Consider the following 16,458-nt stretch of genomic DNA (forward strand, 5'->3'; position numbering starts at 1 on the left):
AACTTTTTGGCGGTAGCCAAAAGCTTTGTAAAATAGCTATAGAAGTCGTCCCCAAACTGTGCCCTTTAAGAGCTTGTGGACTTCAGCTCCAAGAAGGCTCAGCCATGTTGAGCAATAGTCTGAGATTCTGGGAGCTGAAGTCCAAAATCCCTTAAAGATCACAGTTTGGGACCACTAAGCTAGAGCATTAGTTGAAATCACTGCTTCCACAGATCCATATCAAAGTCTGGATCCATACATAGATTGCAAACTCCATCTGTGAGACGTGGCTTTCATGACTCATACAGCTCCCTGTGTTGTTCTTCCAAACCACTTCTGAGGATCAAGAAATGTCAGTTCTCAGATACTTTGTAATGCCAGTTTCAGTCAGCCGTGTAAATGAATTTTATAATGGTTTGAAACTCCTCAAACTTTGAAACTCCTCAGACTGCCCCTTCCCAAAAACAAACACTTGTATTTAAGTATCTGTTAAAGATCTTGTTAAGTCAATAAACAGTAATAAACAGTATGCTGTTATGGAAGTCTATGGACTGCCGCTTTGCAAATTATATGTTTTTATATATGTATTTAATGCTGCCCTTTTTGTATTATTTCTTGTCTTGTCTCGTTTGGTTTGGATTCTTTATTTCTGAAAAGCAAAATAAGATCTATAGTGACTATTGTGCTTTTTTACAGATCACTACTGTTTTTTCAACCAGTAATTGATGCAAATGGAATTTCTGGAGAGTATGCATCAAGTGATGGAATTAGTTTTGATGAAATGGTTAAGAATTTTGGTAAAGTGTTGCAGAAGAAATGCCCACTGGTAAAATCATCTAACCATGGACTTATCATCAATATTGTCCCAGTGCAAGATACTTTGGTATCTTCTGTATGTACAGATGATCAGTGGGATTTACCATATGTTGTTCATTTGTGGCCTTCGGTTCTTCTCCGTAATCTTCTTCCTTATCACATCACCTATTCCTCAGAGGTACCGTATGTGTGTGTGTGTGTGCTTGTATTATTTTCTAGTTTTGTTCCAGTGAACATGAAAATACTTTTATAAATTTGAATTTATCTTCAGCATTCATTCCACTGAAGTATACTGGAAATCTCCCAAAATGTTCTTACTCATGTCTACATTCCCATCACTGTAGATACAGACAAAAATGAGCTTGCCATCTATTCTCTCAGTCTTCTGACGAGTTAGTCTTCAACTTGTATTTATAATTTCAGTTATTGTTAGCTGTTGATATAACATGTTGCTTTCTGACTTCAACTTCAGGATGAATTTGCTCTAAACCCGTGGTGGCAAACCTATGGCATGCATATCTTCTCTGGCATGCAAAACCATTTTGGAGGGCACGCAGAGAGATGGGAGGGTGGGGGAAGAGGAGGAACAGGCACGTCCCTGTTACTCTTCTTTCCCTCCCCTCCCAGGCCTTTAGCTGTCTCTGGGGAAGTCCCGCCCCAGAAGACAAAAAGTCCTGCCCCCAGAGGGTGGAAGTCCCGCCCCAGAAACCCTATCCCACCCCTGGAATTTCTGGCACCAGGTAACAGCCAGTGCCAGAACACCTAAAAGGTTCACTGCTCTAAACCATTTTTTTAGCCTACAGGATAAGTATTGGGAATCCTTGTTTTTTGTCCTGAATATGTGTACCAGTGATATGAGCTAAGGTGAAATTTGTTACCTTAAAAGAGCTGCTTAAATAAATGTATATTTTAAATGACCATTTATTTTAAAAAACTAAAGTGGTTGGAATTTCAGCCACAAATGTTTTCCCAGAAACAAGTGATTAACAAAGTTGTTAATTAAAAGAGCCAACAATTTTTACATTCCAAGATTGGTGCTTTCTCCAAAGCCTAGTTCTATTGGACTTTTGCAAAAGTACAACACGTCCTTCCCTTACATGGGGATCCGTTTTGGACATTCCCCCTGCGTAAGGAAAAAAATGTGTATGCTCAAGCCCCATTACTTCTTCTGGAGCTCAAAAGGAGTTCTTCCAATGTATGATGGAAGCCATGCATGACGCGCCCACCTATAACGTGAACGCTCTGTACTGTACTTTTTTCTAAATTAGTCCTTCAGGCTCAGGAATTACAAAGTTTAGTCAAGAGTAGTTCCCCTGGGATGAATTGTGGCAAGAGGCTTTCAAAGATAGTATTGTTCAGTAACTGATTCTCCTGAACCCATTTCTAAAAACAGTAATAGATTACTGAAACCATACTTTTTTTTAATGTGGTGGATTTCATTTGTAAAAACATCTGAAAAGTATATGATATAAAGATTAAAAAGATTGTTAAAAATCTTTAAAATGTAAGGTCAGTATATACTGAGCTGTGTTTGTGTCATCCTATTGAAGTCTGTTTAATTTTAGTTATCCTGCAAAATTGCAGTGAGAAATTACAGCAGACGTAATTTATAAAACCATTAGACAGATGACTGTGAACTAACTTTTAAATATGATTATTTGGTGTAAAGCAAATGTATCAGTAGTGTTGGAGTGGGACTTGGGGGATTCAAACTCAAGTCTCCCCAAAGCCATGAAACTCACTAGATGATCTTGGGCCACTACTTGTCTCCAAGTTTGATCTACAGAATTGTTATGAGGATAAAGAAGGAAAGATGGCAGTGTATATCACCTTGTGCTAATTGGAGGGAGAGTGGAGTACAAATACAAATAACAATTTTTTTTTCCAAAGAAGGAGTTTTCTATAGCAATTTAAAGAGTCTTTCAGTTCAGTATCAACTACAAATATAATCCACTCTGCACAAATGTGAATTAAAATATTAGAGATTCATTAAAGAAATCATATATGCATGGCTGCCTAATTACAATGTCAACAACATGTAATGTCAAAGTTAATTTGGCTGGTAAAGTAACAGAGTTATGAATAATAGGCATGGTGTTTAAAGGAAAAAGCCAGCTGCATAGCATATGCTTTGTCATGTCACTAAGATTGTGAATTTTCAACAATAGGTGGATCTCTTAATAAATAATTGATCATTTCTATATTTACTTTGTATTTCATATGAACGTTTTACAGAATTAATCAGACTATTAACTGTATATTTTAAACTTGTTGGAACTTGAATCCACCTTGAATACCATCTTGGGGGGAAGACGGGATGTAAGTTCAAATAATAAATAAAACTTTTTCCCCCAAAAGGGAGATAGTACAACACGCAACACTCTGGAAGATGGATGTACTGCTCAGATTCATAATGCAGTACTGGATGAGACCAAGCTAGAACTGCGTTTACTTAATTATCTCGATAAAAATTGGACTGCCAAGTACCAAATCCAAAGAAATCAGGAAGAAATTAGTTTCATCACATTTTCCTGCATTACAGACCTTGATAAGACAGATTTGGACATTGCTGTACATGTAACATATGCTACAGGACAAGTGATTATAGCAATTCACAGTCCATACTGGATGGTAAATAAGACTGGTCGAATGTTACAGTATAAAGCTGATGGTATTCACCGAAAACATCCACCTGAATATAAAATGCCACTTCTTTTTTCTTTCCAACCTAAATACTTTTACAATGAAAACAAGGTAATTTCAGCCAATTAATTATGTATGCAGTTAGATTTAAGTTTATTCGTCCACTAGTAGTCTTGTGTGTTTGTGTGTCTGAGGGCGGGAGGAAGGGAGATTATGATTTATTTATTTTTTGGTTTAGAATTGGGGATAAATAGAATAGTGTATTGCAAATAATATTGTACATTCCCTGATCATAAATTTTATTAATAAATTGCACTATTAATGTGAAAGGGTCATTTGGTAAGTTGCTGAAAATGCTAAAAAAAAGTCTCATAATACAGTATTCCTTTGTCTTATGCGGGGATCCATTCCAGACCCCACCACGTAAGGCAAATTCCACCTATGCTTGAGCCCCATTCAGAATAATGGAGCTAGTGCTCATTGCGTGTCATTCAAGAAATGGCGCGGGGCTTTCCGCATAAGCTGAAAGCTGTGTAAAGGTGCCTGCGTATGATGCGGGTGCACTGTAAATAGCACAACTTAATGCATTTTTCATGCCCCATTAAGCTTTTGAGTAAAGGAAAGGTTATCTGTTCTGTGTAATACAATGCTTAAGACTGAATTTTATTTTGAATATCTTTTGTATTTAGTGGACTATAGCTATCACACACTTTGACTATGACCTCAGTCGCTCAGTTATCACAGTCAAAACAGGGCTTCTGATGAGCAAGAGGAAGTACAAATGTTATCTAGTGAATGCCAAAGATTCCTGAAGTAAAAAAAAAATATTTAGGGGGAAAATCCCCCTCCCTGCAATAGCAACCCAAAAAAGATAGAACATGTCCAGCATCCAGTGGGATCTGAGTATCTGTATGTATGAAGAGGGAATGGAGATGTTGTTTTCCAAATGATACTCAATTTTATTTTCAAAACTCTGCTAGTAATAGAGAGTAACACATGTTTTCCTTACAGGTTCAACTCATGGTGACAGACAGTGACCTTTCTGATCATTTTTCCCTGGATACAGTTGGCAGTCATGGTTTTGTTAAATGTAAAGGGCCCAAGAGGGAGTACCAAGTGAGTCGTTTCATCTTATGTACTTATAAGCATAATTGCAAGCATAATTCTGTCTACTTGAAACATAGTCTTATTTAATTCTTTGAAAGCTGTTTAATAAACTAGTAAAATAGGATTCCAGTATTAAGATGTACACAGATCAGTTTCTTCCTTGCTTTTTATATTTTTTCTGTTTTGTCTTTCAGTATGCAAAAACAAAACGTATTTTTCAGCAACATTTTTATTTTAGTTTCCCCAATAAACAAATATGAACACTGTATATACTCAACTATAAGTCAAGAAATGTATGCCCCAAATTGACCCTAAAATTCTGAGTCAGCTTATACATGGGTCAGTACACTAATGTTTGGTTAGAAAGATCAGGACAACAAGCACGTCCTGAGGCTCCACTCTTCATGCCTGAGGCAAGAGTTTTTGTGTGTGTGCATGAAAGATGTTCAGTCCAATCTGAAAGCCTCTCCTCATCAAAGAAACACCCCTTTTAGCTCGTCTTCTTTTCCTTTCCTGTCTGATTTGAAAGCCTTCTCTGCCCATCAAAGAAATATCCTATTTAACTCCACTTCCTTTCCTCCCCAATCTGATTTTCAAACCTCTCCTCCAGCACCTGGGAAGTGGTGTTAGGTGATCCTTTGTTATAGCTCCCTAAGTTTTACCCTTGACTTATCCATGGATCATATGAAAATCCATGATTTTGACTCTGAAACCTTCTCTTGACTTATACATGTGGTTGACTTGTACATGAGTATATATGGTAACTGCCCAGTGGAGTCTAAGAAGGTATAGCCTTGCTGAAGCAGGGGTATACAGTAACTTTGTGAAGGGTTCATTTACTGACCTAAAAATTAGCGGACAAACTTGAAAATATTTATATATATGTATGGTGGTAGAAGTTCAAAATTTTGCAAATAGTCCAACAATGATAAAAGAGTTACTATGAAAAGGGATAGCGTAAAATATTGTTCATACTACTCACAGATCTTTAATAGAATAGAAAGATATGTATACATTTAAGCAGATGTATGTGTCGCTCCTGTGTGGAGACTTCAAATGGTCCTATTTGTATGGAAATGCCATAGTCCAGTAGTAGAGCATACTCTTTGTGTGCTGAAGGTCCCAAATATAATCCTTTATACATAGAGATAAGACTGGGAAAGGCTCCTGTCTGAATCCTTGAGAGTTTCAAGGTCTAGTCAGTATACTGTGCCACAGGAACAATAGTCCAATGTAATATAAGTCAGCTTTGGATGTTCATATGTAAATATGCTCCTGTGAGAACAAGAGAGATCACATGGGTTTTTCCCATAAATTAGGCACTGTTATAAATGATATAATGTGTATGTATGTTATAAGTGATATAATGTGTGTGTATGTATGTATGTATGTGCCTTCAAGTCTCCTGCCAACATATAGCAACCCCATGAGTTTCATAGGCTTTTCTTAGACAAAGAATACTTAGAGCTGATCTTTGAAATATAGCCAACAACACCTGATATTTATTTGCAGTCTCCCATCCAAGTACTAATCAGGGCTCATCCTGCTTAGTTTCCAAGATCAGATGTCATTCGGTGTCTATAAAGTATTTAGGCCATGATAACATGCTAGCACATTATATTTTAAAATGTCAGTCTATAAGGTACCATTAAAAGCAGCAACACTGATGAGCACTTTTTGTCTTTTTTTCAGGTTGGTGTCACTATAAATAACAGCAGTTTTAATCTCACTAGAATAGTGAGCTTCACTCCTTTTTTCATGATTACAAACAGAAGTACACATACTTTAGAAGTAGCTGAAGAAGGCAATGAAACATGGATTCCAATACTTTTACAGCAGGTACTCATGGGGAAAAACAGTTGTATCTCTCTCCACTGGTAACTGTTATATATGAAATGTTTCTTGTTATTCCATTAAATGTTCCTTAATAACTACATTTATTTTCCTAGCAATATCCTATATTGCAAATCTACTTTCTTGGGTGATTCTTAAGTTCAACCTGAATTTGTATTGCCTTCAATAATTTTTAACTTCATTTCCCCCCAAAAAGTAGTAGCACTGGTTTGCCACAAAATTGTGGTAGCAATCTTTAAAGCTTGCCACAAGCATATTATTTCTCATGAGAAATGACTAAGGGGTAAATAACTCACTGGTTGTTTTTCCATGCAGTCTTAGTAACACTATCAGTCTGTGAGGGCCAATTCAGGCTGTTATCAAACAGCTGTCTTTGTACATTGGAAACACACCAGGCAGGCAGTCTAACTTCTATTTCTCAGCTTATTTTTATTCTCTTCTGAGCCCACACAATTCATTAGTTATCCAGTCACAACCAAGAACTTTATCTAGAACTCTTATCTCTAACCACACTTTATCTAGTGACGGTGGTACACTTACAAGTCTTATGCTGCCTGTGAAAGGGATTAATCATCTTGTGCCCTCTAGTGTACTGGCTAGCAGGATTATTACTGGTCATCTTTTTCTCTCTCTTTCTAATCTCATATGGTGAAACCAATAGTATTGGTGATTTCACCTTATCTTTGTTTACATTCCACTGAGTATCTTACATTTTTCTCATACTAAAACCAAAGAAAGAAGGTATATGCACACACACATAAAGCTAGTTGCCTGTGTTATATCCTATACTGTATAGATTATAATCCATATCTTAAATGTACAGTATATCCTCAGGTCACAACGCTGGCAGTAGAATAACCTGGTCTGTAACAGTGTGGTGTTAGTGAGTGAAATAGCTAACACTGTTCCTAAAGTTTCCAAGAATGTTTTGCCAAGCCAAACTGTTTGAGTGTTGTATTCGATCTCAAGAATACCCAGCAGGCTCTTTGAGAACTAGGGCCCATCATTACAATTCATGTTCCTTTTCATCAGAATAGTCAGTACCTGCCATGCTTCTCTTTGAGAGTTCAGCTTCTGAGGATGAAGCAGATCCACCTAGCAGGCCCCCCTCCCCAGAAGTTCAGACTCTGAAGATGAAGCTGACTTACCACAGCCAAGCCCTCCTCCAGCTCAGTCTGATAGCCACTTGAGTGATCCACAGGAGGAGGAGGAGGTAGAAGAGAGACACCTGAAGTAAGGAGGTATTGCGGTTTAGAGCAGACTCAGCCCTTCTCCTGCTGGCAAAGTGAGAGGCGGTGTGGACGCAGCAGGGAAACACCCTCCTGAAATACGGGTGGTGAGAAGAGTGTTTCCCTGCTGCAGGTTTAGAACAGATCCATATGTTTGAATTATTCCAGACAATGAAAACCAATTTCATTGAAGGAAAACATAAAAAGATCCCCAGGGAGCAGTGTGTTTGCTTTAGTGGAAGTTAGGATATTGAAAACACCATACACTATATGCTATATTGTAGGATATACAAAACCCCAAGAGATAAGTTTCTGAAGAGAAGTCTAGAACTAGTAGCTAATCAAAATGATCTGGAGAAAATCTCTTACTTGTTATCTAATACAGCAAAGTCTGTTATGTTTAATACTGCCAGATTCACTGCAAAAGCAACTAAACTTAGACGCGTTACAGACTGCCCGTTTGGGGCACCCTGTATCTGGCCCTTTCCCCGCCGGATTGGGGCCTCAGCTGCCACAGTGGCAGCCTCTGAGGCCCTGATCCGCGGCTTTCCAGGCCGCAGGGAAGCGGAAAAGGCCACTTGCCTGCGGCCTGGAAAGGGGTGTCCTTGGGGCTTCAAGCCCCAAGGACACCCGGCGGCGGCGGGGAGGAAGGGAAAGGGGCCGCTTGGCCCCTTTCTGCTCTGCGTTGCTGGCACAGCCATGTAAAGGCTGTGCCCAGCGACGCAAAGGTGGAAGGAGCTCCGAAACAGAGCTCCTTCCAGGGCTGCGGAAAGGGCGCCTTTGCGCTGCCCCAGTACGTCACTTCCGCGCCGCCCCGTTTGGAGGCGGTGCGGTCATGAGGTAGCAATGGCGGCGCCCACGTGTATAGGGTGCTGCCATTTTGTACACGTTCTGCACGTACTCGAGTTAGGGCGTCCGGAAGGGACACCCTTTCCTAACCCTAGTACGTGCAGAGCACGTACTTTAGGCGTGTCTGTAACGCGCCTTAGATTAGATTTTGAGAATAATGGACTGCAGGGGAATCTCTGATAAATATATTTATATTAATTTGAATGGATCATGTAACATTGTGATGTGCTTATGTGATGACTGGTCCTCCAGTCACCTGAGGACTTCTCCTGAACTACAAAGGGTTAATCTGGGAGGAGGTACATGCTAATGGGAGATGACATCACATGCTAATGAGCTGTGACATCATAGCTGATGTAAGGTCTAACTGACCAATCTGAGAGTAGGACCAGGAAGATTCAAGAACATTCCCTGAGGAACCTATAAAAATCCCCCTGGGCCATGCGGCCGCCGTCTCTCCCTTTGTTCTCTCCTGGGGGGAACCAGATGGTGTCTCTTGGAGTCTGGGAGACACAGACTCAGGGGAATGCAGGTCGAGAGGCAAGGGGCCCTCCCTGCACCCAGGAACTCAAAAGGACTGCAAATCCCATCATTGTGTGAGTAGTTAGGAAACGTGTTAGCTCAGTGCGTTTTAGGCCTTTTGTTATTTTCAACAATGGCTTGTGTGGAATGAACTCTGTAACTATGTTCTTTGACCTGCAAGGCAAAGGGGCTTTGCAAGAGTGATATAAATTCTTTCTATCCTATTCTATCCCTTTTTAAAATAAACTTCTTTCTTAAAAAGCATCTGCTGTCTCTCTTTGCTCCTGTACACGTGCCTGAACTCGGTTACTGATTGCTCTGGGTTAGTACAGAAAGAAACTAGATCTCTATCCCTCACAAGTCCCAGTGTGTGTGTATAGGGAGGTGTAGCTGTGGGGCTACGTGTAATTCACTGGGTGGTGGCAGCTTAGGAAAAGGACCTCAAGAGATCGCATTCCGCTCAGCAGGGAGTGGGGAATGGGACCTAGGAGATCCTAGAAGGGAAAGTGTGACAGGAGGGACTCCCTGGGAGTAAAGGGCCATGCACAGGGTGCCAAGGGCTCCAGGGAAAGGCTCCCCGTCAGTCATTACATGGTTGGCAGCGGTGGTTTTTTTCTCCCCGTCAGTCATTACAGCTTAGTATGAAACATTTTTGGAATTTCCATTTAAACATTTATTGTTTTATATGTTTTAGAGCAAACTGTGATTGTAAAAGTTTAAAAGGTTTTAATCCTTCCTATAAGATGGTAATTTTATGGCTATTACCTGTATATGGTTGTATCAAACTGTACATATTTTTGACATGAGATTACCACTAAAAAGAACCACAACACTTGCCTTAAGGTTAGCAACCTGGTCATGTCACTAGTTCTGTGGAGGAAAATTTGCAAAGAGACAAAGAGAACAATTGTTCTTACAAATGTGGCTTCGTCAGGATTTTTGTAATCTGCTGGAAATAATATCAGATATATTTAAGTAAAGACAAGAAATAGATTACACTTTTTCCTGTGAAACTTGAATACGTGAAATACATCACCTTAGTTTTCTTGGTAGTTTTAGCATGTACTGAAGTATCATGAGAATAGAATACCAAGTGTTCAATAATGCTGAATATATAAAGTGTGACACAAGAACAATATTCTTCTACTGATTTTGTTTTCTTCGCTTATGACCATCTTCTAAAGGTAGATTAATACAGTTTTCTAAAGATGGACATGTACCTGACTGTTGGCATTCTTGTTTTATCTACCCTATATTCAAATTATATTTAATTATTGATTCAAAATTCTGCTTATTTCATCTTTATATCATATTCAGCTAAAGAGAATGGATGACTACAACTCAATTTCTGTTATGCACTTTCTTTACAAACATGTCATTTTCCTTTCCAGTGTATTCCTTTTTGGCCTGAAAATAATGAAAGCAAATTGCGTGTTAGAGTAGAAAATTCTGATGTTCCACCAAAAACTATTCAGTATGATAAGCAAGAAAATAGTTTGCTGCTACACTTAGAAAACAGGGTGAGTGGTAGTTTCTACTACTTAGACAAGTTTTATTGTGTTTTCTGCCCTCCTAATTTCTTTCTCTAAATCAGTGGTTCCCAACCTGTGGTTCGGGACCCCTTTGGGGGTCGAATGACCCTTTCATGGGGGTCGCCTAAGACCATTGGAAAACACCTATTTAATTACAGTTATGAAGTAGCAACGAAAATAATTTCATGGGTTTGGGTCACCACAACAAGAGGAACTGTATTAAAGGGTCGCGGCATTAGGAAGGTTGGGAACCACTGCTCTAAATAAAGAGAACTGTGATTAATATATTAAGAATTAAAATAAATATTTTTACATATTTAAAATGTTTTACTGAACTATTTATGCTTTTGGAATTAAAATAATTATTGTGATGGTAAATTGGACTAATGAGTAAACTCAAATGTAACACACTATTTTTATACATGCTAGCTTGGAGACATTGTTGTGGATATTACACTAGTGGAGCATTCAACAATAATTGCATTTTCTAATTACCATGATGGTGCAGCTCCATTCCTGATAATTAACCATACCAAAGGAGAAATAATTGAATATGGGCAAAGGTATGTCTATAAAATTTTCTTCAAATTCTATAAAATATGAACACTGTCCGTGTCCATGCCTTAAAGTGTGGATACTGATCATGAATGTGTTAATAGATACTGTATATTTAAATGAATATTAAATATCCATTTAAGAGATATGTTCAAGGATAGTTCCAAAGAATGGCATTGAGGACTCCTGTTCCATGGCTATGTACCTGTGAATGACACAAGGTTCCATCCTGTGCCTCATGCTGTTTGATATCTATATAGAGCTGCTGGGTGAGGTCATGAGGAGTTGGGATTGGGTGCCATTAGTATGTTGATGATACTCAAGTCTATTTATCCATGTTGTCAGAGTTGTCCAGGACTATGCAGGTGCTGGATCAGTGCCAAGTTGCTGTAATGTGCTGGATAAGGCCAATAAACTGAAGTTGAATCCCATTAAAGTGGAGGCTTTGTGAATTAGTGGTTCCTTGTTCTAGGGAATGAAAAAATGACCTATTTGGGATGGGTCTGCATTTCCCTTGAGGTAGCAGGTGTGTAGCATTGGAATATTCTTAGTTCCTTCTCTGTCCCTAGAATCCCAGATCAATTCCCTAGCCTGGAGTGCTTGGGGCCAACTTTGATTGATCCATAAGTTGCAGTCAGTTCTGGACAAGGATATTTTAGCCACAGTAGTCCATGCACCAATAGCTCCCTGATTAGACTATTACAATGCAATATGGGGCAGCCCTTGAAGATTACTTAGAAGCTACAGCTACTGCAAAATATAGCTAGGTGTAACAGTATGCAAAAACCACAAAATACTGGTTTTAAAGGAATTGCACTAGCTGCAGTATAGTTTTGGTCTGAATTCAGACTACTGGTGGTAACATTTAATCTCTGATTGGCTTGGCACCTTGATACTTTAAGGTGCCATATCTACATCTGACTATGAATTGAGATATGTGGGAGTGGCCCTCTGTTTCCCACTGGTGGGCCAATAAAATGTAGGAGGATATGAGAGGAGGGCCTCTTCATTTGAGTCACTCCACTTATGAAATATAACTGGGAATATATTCCCTTAGAGCAATGATTCCCAAACTATGGTCTTCAGGGAGTTTTGAACTTTAGCTCCCAGATGCCTGAGCCATCTTGGCCAATGGTCTGGGATTCTGGCAGCTGAAGTCCAAAACACTTGGAAGGTCAGAGTTTGGGAATCACTGCCTTGGACGCTGATTGGTACTGATGCTGGTGTTATCCAAGCACCAAGAAACGTACGGCTATTTCTAGAACCTTGAGAGATGGTCGAATGCAAATCTGCACATCAGCATAGTTCTAAATTGACCTAAACTGTTTTAATGGGTTTTAAACTGTTTGGTTTTTATTTGTCAGATTGTTTAATATGTTTTTAATCTATTTAAATTAGTCTTAATGTTTTACATTGTTTTAAGCTATTATAATTGATTTGATTTTTTCCTGCCCTGAGATCCTTAAATATAGGAGATAATATAAATATTTAAACAAATTGTGTGTGCATGTGCTCACGCATGCGCGCGCACACACACACACAAAATGTTCTTCCTCATAGTGCCCTACTGGTGCTTCACTGCTAAACATAAATGTGCTTGCTTGCTTAAGAAAGTAATTCAAGTTATTTGCTTTAGCAAAGTGGCATAGTCAAAATATCACAAAATCATAAATCCAGGTGCTTGTTTTAACTGAATAGACACATCCAATCAGTTGTTGAATGGTAAGTCAGCACTTACGTAAACCCATTTGTTCAAGGAATCTTTTGTAATTCAGTCTGACAAATACATTTAGGCCATAATTGTTTTTATAGCCAACTCTGCCATATTCATTAATCCCAGTCACTTGTGCCACAGAGTTAAGAAAAAGTACTGTAGACTGTAGAAGATAAAATGCTGGGAAGAAGATTAATTATGGGCATGAGGAGATTTCAGTACAGATTTTCTAAATTATTTAATACAAACTTCTTTTTGAAATGCTTTACATATTAAAAATAATACTTTTATAGCTATTAAACTTCATTGTGTTAAATTTACTATATTTTTTCTTGTTTTATTTTCAGTTCACTCTGTGTAATGGAAGATGTTTTAGAGCCAAATAAAGGAATGCTTTACACATGGGCAGACCCAGTAGGCTCCAGAAAATTGAAATGGAAATGTGGAAAGAGCAGTGGGGAAGTAACTCAGAAAGACGTATGTGTGAATCTAACAAAGAATTTACTTCATTATTTAAACTGTAACAACCTTTAATGTTCTTTATGGTTACTGTGATGCTGTATATGGGGTTTGCACCTGCACAGTCTTGACTGAATAGAGTTTTAATGGGAGCCTTATTCCCATCTCTTACAGATGTCTAGCCATGCATCAGTGCCTTTTTCTTGGTTCTTTTTCATCAGCTGTGAGCAGCCTCAGGAGGAACCTTTTCCATCTGAATGATGACTCCCGCTGAATAAATTTCTTTTTCTTCTCTTCACTACACTTTATCTTCCATTATCACCTTCTGTTTAGTAACAGAAATTGACTGTAGGAATGGACTTGTGTGGCTTTTAAAAAGTTATTCAAGCTCTATAACTGCTCCAGAGGAAGGTTGTGTCTTTGGCAGGCACTCTGACATGTCTGGGTCACTGCCAGAGGGTACAAAACATCTGTTTGTAAAAGCTTTACCAAGCCGGGGCTTCATCTTTGTCAAATTGCCCTCACTTAACAGTTTGGAAAGAGACATTGTGACAGGTGAGGTCACACGGAACAAGCGGCTAGGTACTATTATTTTGGTCAATAAACAACCCACCCTTGTGAAGGCTTCACAAGTTTCATTACCCCTTCTACCTTATTCACATGCAAAAATGCCTTTCAAAACTGTCTTGGTCCTGCTGGCTCCAACAACTTGTTTTGTATTGATCCTAGCCTCAGCAGCTTCCTCAGTATCAGCCTTATTGTAAGCACTGATCTTGGCCCCTTATTCTTCAACACAGACATTTGGTCATTTGGGACCAACCTGGACCTCAGGATACCATCTGCTGTCTCTGCCACTAACTCAGTAAAACGACTGAAAAGAGGAGGTTTGGCGGGGGCGGGCAGTGGTTCATGTTGAGGTGTTTAGGATGCTGGTGAATCTTAGGCTAAAAGGGATTTTAAAAAATTTGACAAAATAGGAGTATTTCATTCCACCATTCCATTAAAGATTCTGATGGAAGTAATTACTATGCTGCTGCTGAAGTGTGTTATAGAAAGGGGCCCTCTCTTCAGGAGTTCAAGATAGCTCCAGTTAGAGATGTGAAGGTATGGGGGTGAAATGGAAAATCCTTGCTGCCTAGCTTTTTCTCTAAGTACTTCATGCCCTCAAAGCATGGTGGGCCTGTTTTAGACCTCAGAGGCATCACTAGATGCATCAGAATACTTCAGAATAGTCAGTTTTATTATCATTCATTTCAGAAGGTACCGCTTACTGGAAATCTCCATATATCTGCAAACAGCTGGATGGAATCCTTTGATGGACTTCATAAACAAATCTTGGCAGAGGTGTTCTGTTCAGGCAGGCTTGTCCCCCTCCCCCCAATATGTCAACTAATGACAGATGTGTCTGTAATGGGATGGGAAGCACATGGCAGTCTTATGCTGCACACATTCTGGAACCTGTCAGAATGAGAATCCCATATAAATGTGCTGGGGAATTCTTTGCTTCATTTAGGCTTTCAAAAGTTGGGGCAGGATGGTACAATTGGCTATATGCAGCACCACAGCTGCACTACATAAGCAAAAAAGAAGGCAACAGATCTTACACTCATTCTCTCTCTGCAGTTTTGAGACTAGAGCTATTGCACATCATGAAATTTGCCAAGCAGTGGAAGAAAATTCACAAGCAGATTCAGTTTTCTTGATGAGTTAGGAGTAAGTTAAGCTTTCACATCAATAATTGACAACAAATACATTCCATACATCTCAAGTGACACCTGTTTCTGACATTTTTATGTATTTCATTTAATTTAATTTCTGTGCTGCCTTTCTCCCAGAAAGGAATCCAAGGTGGATCACAGATAAAATCATTTAAAATATTTTACTATAAAAATTTAAGAATTAAAATCAACTAGCTAAAAACAATATAAAATGACATAAAAACATGCAAAAGTTAAAAAAAAAAATATCTAAAGCATACACCCCGTATAAAAAGTCCCAGACACAATTACTTGAATAAAAATGTCCTTGCCTATGGGTGAAAGGAAAGCAGGGAGAGGGCCAGCCTAGCCTCACATGGAAGGGAGTTCTAGAGGGTGGGAGCAGCCACTGAGAAAGATCTCTCTTGTGTCCTCACCAAGTGAGTGTGTGATGGTGACCGGACCAAGAGAAAGCCTTTCCCTGTAGATCTTAGGACTCTTTTTTGACTTCTCAACTCATGATCAGTTCTCAATTGGGGAATTTTTTCTCTTTTGTTGCACTTAAAGAACATGGGCCTCGTTGGCAGCAATTTCCCTCTCATTTCTAGGTCTTGTTCACTGTTAACAGACCCTCTGGTGAATTGTTTTTTGAAGGTGCTCTCAACTGTATACCTTCCTTCTCCTTATATCTCTGCTTGGTCCCTCTGTCTTATTCTCTCTCAGTTGATGAAAGCATCTTTTGAGCCATTGGCTTTGTTATCTTGTGCCTTCATACACTTAAAGTCATCTTCCTGGTGGTGGTTTCACTCACTTGTTGGGCAAATGAGCTTCAACACTTTAACAGTTGATTCACCTACTTAGTGTTTCACAAAGACAAGGTAGGTTTACATTCAGATGTCTCCTTCCTCCTGAAGGTGTTGTCACAGTTACAATTGGGCCAAGATACAAATTAAGAGTGGGCAACGGCATTGTGGGTGAGTGTCATTTTTCACAAGCATCCTGTGCCTCTAGAGGTGCCCATTGCAAAATGAAACCGATATACTATAACTTCACTTTTGTTTTTTGTTTTGTTTTTTATTTATTTTTTACTTTATGGTCTTTATGTGTTTATGGTCTTTGGAGGGAGTGGAAGTGATAGGAGTGAAACTGCTGTGTTCTACAGTGTTTGAGACTATTTAAAGATGGAAAATTATCTAGATTTTTTTTTAAATGGGTTCTGTGGGTTTAGGGAATGTCTGGGGTTGGGAGCTATACTTTTCGTAGCCTTGCCTTAGATATTTTTTAAACTCTGTCTTACTGCACCCACTCAACTGCTTCATTTAGGTATTTGAAGTGTTTCTTTGAGGTCAATTATAGACTGGGTAAAATGGTTTCAGCTTTCTCAGAAAAACTTCCAAATGGGTGGGTTGAGTTTATCAAGCTGGTATGTCAGCTTGTGCATTTTCCTCTGCTCTGGAGCTAAATACACATTCTACAAGAACAGTAACAACATCTGCAGTCCT

General features: G+C 39.0%; 1 protein-coding gene across 7 annotated transcripts in view; it reads left to right on the forward strand.

Moving 5' to 3' along the window:
- The window catches only part of LOC149286012 (intermembrane lipid transfer protein VPS13A-like), a 207,055-nt gene that overhangs the window by 131,044 nt on the left and 59,553 nt on the right, over window positions 1-16,458 (forward strand). For all 7 annotated transcript variants that reach the window (XR_016277743.1, XM_089494507.1, XM_089494508.1 and 4 more), the window contains 7 exons: window positions 676-973; window positions 3,154-3,549; window positions 4,450-4,554; window positions 6,238-6,384; window positions 10,391-10,519; window positions 10,961-11,094; window positions 13,148-13,277. Coding sequence is in view for 6 of the 7 variants with exons in the window: in XM_089494507.1 (XP_089350633.1) it covers window positions 676-973; window positions 3,154-3,549; window positions 4,450-4,554; window positions 6,238-6,384; window positions 10,391-10,519; window positions 10,961-11,094; window positions 13,148-13,277 (1,339 nt within the window). In the remaining variant the exon portion in view is untranslated. The remainder of the gene's footprint in view (window positions 1-675; window positions 974-3,153; window positions 3,550-4,449; window positions 4,555-6,237; window positions 6,385-10,390; window positions 10,520-10,960; window positions 11,095-13,147; window positions 13,278-16,458) is intronic.

The sequence above is a fragment of the Sceloporus occidentalis genome, unplaced genomic scaffold, assembly GCF_023333645.1.
Source record: "Sceloporus occidentalis isolate IW3139 unplaced genomic scaffold, rSceOcc1.0.p SCAF_73, whole genome shotgun sequence".
Classification (NCBI taxonomy): domain Eukaryota; kingdom Metazoa; phylum Chordata; class Lepidosauria; order Squamata; family Phrynosomatidae; genus Sceloporus; species Sceloporus occidentalis.